Below are 4064 nucleotides of genomic sequence, written 5' to 3' on the forward strand. Positions count from 1 at the left end.
AAAATATATATACATAGATACATAGACACACACACACACACACACACACACACACACATATATATATATATATATATAAATAGATAAATATACACAATATGTATATGTATATATTTACACATGAAAACGAAAATAAATATGGGCACAGACACAGACACAAGCGTAAACAAGCACACACGCAACACACACACACACACATATATATATATATATATATATATACACACCCTGTGGCCAGTAGATCATGGGCTGGATTCCAGGCACAGGTGAACACTTCATTAGTATGGCCGGTGAGTATAATAACATCCTTCGGACTGATTGCCTTCGTATCTCCTGATGTGGCGTTGGGTTGATCATCTCCCGTGACCCCCTGTACTTCCTGTTTTATTCGACCATCTATCGTCTGGCTATCGTCCAGCATGCCATTCTCCTTCGTCCCGCTTTTAACCACTCCGCTTAAAGCGGGATCGCCACTCTCATTGCTCGCAGCCTTGGCCTCCGCCCCTGTCCTGAGCTGTGCCGCTTTATCTTTCTCGTTCCTCGTGTTCAACGTGTCTAGCGCCGTGGCGTTTGCGGTCACGCGTATATCGTTTGTTAATGTTTTAGAGTCCTCAAGAACTGCATCGTCCATGTCCATAGCCGTCTGTGCGTGTGCGTGTGTGTCTGTGGTTGTAAAAGCGTGTTTTTGTTTACTCGTGTTCGTGCTGCTGGCTGCGCTCGGGTCTGGTTTTACGCGTGTGACTGTGTCCGTATCTACATCCATCGGCATTTCCCCATCAGCCGCATTCACCCTACTTCCACTTCCATCCTTTTCCGCTGCAGAATCGGGGTTGTCCCCAATTTCCGGCCCCGATCCCGATTTCTGGTCCAAATTCCCACCCGCTATACTCGTCTCCATACATTGCTCGGTCCTGGTCGGGCCAACTCCCACTGCCTCACCCACACCAGCACCCTCCTTTGTGCTCGATGCCGGTACACCCGGATCGTCTACCTGCATGGCAATCTCCTCCCGCGTACCTGTCCTATTACCACCGCCTATGCTTGCACCCCCACCTGCAGCCGTGCCTGTGCCCGTTGTGGTGCCTGTACCCGTTGTGGTGCCTGTACCCGTTGTGGTGCCTGTGCCTGTCCCTCCACTCGTGCTGGTAGCTGTGGCTGCAGGTCTGCTGGTCTTGCCCTTGCTGGCGTCCTCCCCTTGTTCAGTAACATGACTGTCCTTGTTCGTGTATGTGTTCATATTTGCACCTGTACTTGGTGAAAGCGGCTTCCCACTCCCCTCAGCAGTATTCGAAGGCGTGCTTGTGCCCGTGTTTGTACTCTTGGCATTCGCCTTTGCCTCCGCGTGTTTTGCCCCCGTGTCTGATATACCTACCTCCGTCTCCTTCTCCGGCCTCAGCGTTTCCATGGCAACGGCGGATTTGCCGTCGTGTGTGTTTGACGTGACAGCCGTCTTTACAGGCGTGCTTGTGTTCATGTTTGTGTTTGTGTTTGCGTTTGTGCTGGTGTTTGTAGTAGTGTTCAGAGCTATCGCAGCTGGAGGACTGGTGGCGTTCTGTTGACTCGCATTCGGCGCATTCCCAGTCGCTGTATTACTGATTCCGTGGCTACTATCCGCGTTGTGTGCCTGTGCCTGTGTCTGTGTCAGTGTGTCAGTGTTGGGACTTGTAGTAGTAGAACTGCTTGGTTTGGTGCTGGTTGTGTGGGCGGTAGTGCTATTACTGGGTTTTGAGGGGACGTTGGTGACTGTCACAGACGATTCCAGCCTGTTATCCAGTGCCATGCTTTGTACTTCGTCCTTGTTATTCCTGTCTGGTTCTGTATACAGGAGAAGCAGCATCGGGCCAGACATTAGATATACTAGACACTTGCGGTATAAAAAGACAAGTCCACACAACCAATCGCGACCAAAATCAGGAGGAATCTAGAGATATACAAGCTGACGGAAAGTAGGACTTAATTCCAGTATAACGATTACAGGAGTGCTGAAGGATTGTATGTGCGCTATATATAAATACATACATCGATACATACATATACATATATACATACATACATATTTTATATATATATATATATATATATACATATACATATACATATATATATATATATATATGTGTGTGTGTGTGCGCGCTAAGGATACACATTCGTACACATGTACGTACACCCATTACAGTCACATTGATGCCGTCAAACAAACGTGTCCCAACTGCACGTTTGTGAACCATAGATGTGCCGCGACCATTTCTTGCATAAATAGGACAATATATATATGCTGATACCCCATCTAGTTTTGTGTCTGTAGCCGAGGAGCTGTATACCTACAGGTACATACCAGGCCTTTTGGACTTTGTCTACGAAGTATAAAAAGTAAATGGAAGTGCAGTCCATGACTTATACATCTCCATAAGATGCTGGATTACCCACACACTCACAGCACACTCACACTCAAGCATACAAATACACCCACCGCCGCACACAGACTTAGTACTCCAGACAGGCATACATAGGCTATACTATATGCAACCAAAACACACACACACACACCTGCATAAAAATACACCCACCACCGCACACAGACTCAGCACTCCAGACAGGCATACATAGGCTATACTATATGCAACCAAAACACATGCAGAAAGAAACACACATGCAAAAAGAACCCCCAGACACATACTCCCAGACATGCATCTACACACCGGTATACATGTGCTCTACTAAATGCAACCAAGCCCATACCTGGCTGTACGTGTGTGACGACCACAGGTGTGCTGTGGTCGTTCTTGCCTTCGGTTGTTGAGGCGTTCGCTCTGTTGACACTCCTATCCGCCACATTCGGCGCACTGTTGGCGGCATTTGCTGTGTCCGGTTGGTGGTGTTTATCTGTCCGGTCAATATCCTGGAGAAGCAAAAGAACAGATAGCTAAGCTAAAACCCCTAAACCCTAGACCCTTAATGCACCACAGTATATATATATATAGTATAAATAGTATATATAGAGCTACCACAGTATATATATAGTAAAAACAGTATATATATAGTTACCACAATATATATATAGTGGTGGTTGACTACTACTAATTCTGCTGCACGTGAGTTGGTAGAATATTCAAGTTGTTGAACGGCAGATGTGCCCACGTCCGTACGCTTCATGTCGTCTATTTATCCACACGCTGTTGGAGGATTAAAACAATGCGCTACTTAAAGTAAGGTGCCGGTTGAAATGTTGGTGTTTGACTACCACTGCATACCGTGTAAGTGAAAGACTGAGAGGTTCAAGCCGCTCTAAGCATATGCGCGTGTAGACACAGTCAAAGACAATAACATCGTGTTCTAAAGTTACAGTTCTGTCTATACTACAAACTTGGCATCAAATCCCCCCCCTATATATAAATATAAATATATATACATATATATATCCTCCCTACACCCCCTACTACCCACCTCGTCATCGTGCACACGCCTCCGCTTGGAGTCCTTCTTCTTTGTGCTGCGTGGTTTATCGCGTTCTCTGCGCTCCTTCTCTTTGCGTCTGTCTGGCTTGGCCTGGCACACATGTGGTCCCAGTAGTTTAAACGGCTCGTCACAAACGATTTCCGTGCCGTCGTCGTTGAGATGGGCCTCGGCTTCTACGTACAGCATACCCTGTGAGCGAGTAGATGCCAGGAGGAGTGCGGATACGAGTGAGTACGAGTGATGGTACTTGTGTACAGAGGAGAGAGGAGGGAATGACTGAGCCAAGTTCATGTGTAAGCTCCGGTTGAGCGTGCTGAGGATTCTGGTATGACACACAAACACCAACACCAACACGAACACGAACACGAACACGAACACGAACACGAACACGAACACGAACACGAACACGAACACGAACACGAACACGAACACGAACACGAACACGAACACGAACACGAACACGAACACGAACACGAACACGAACACGAACACGAACACGAACACGAACACAACACAACACACACAACACAACAACAACAACACAACACAACACAACACAACACAACACAGACTGCCTCACTAACACACACGAATAGACTGTGACATGT

General features: G+C 47.0%; 1 protein-coding gene across 1 annotated transcript in view; it reads right to left on the bottom strand.

The window, feature by feature from the left end:
* Positions 1 to 3642, bottom strand: part of SARC_03475 (hypothetical protein) — a gene marked incomplete at its 5' end in the record, with an annotated part of 8566 nt that extends 4924 nt beyond the window's left edge. The window contains 3 exons of the mRNA XM_014302741.1: positions 224 to 1815; positions 2740 to 2899; positions 3445 to 3642. Of these exons, the coding sequence (XP_014158216.1) occupies positions 224 to 1815; positions 2740 to 2899; positions 3445 to 3642 (1950 nt within the window). The remainder of the gene's footprint in view (positions 1 to 223; positions 1816 to 2739; positions 2900 to 3444) is intronic.
* Positions 3643 to 4064: the final 422 nt, after the last annotated feature.

This window comes from Sphaeroforma arctica (assembly GCF_001186125.1).
Source record: "Sphaeroforma arctica JP610 unplaced genomic scaffold supercont1.177, whole genome shotgun sequence".
NCBI classification, from domain to species: domain Eukaryota; class Ichthyosporea; order Ichthyophonida; genus Sphaeroforma; species Sphaeroforma arctica.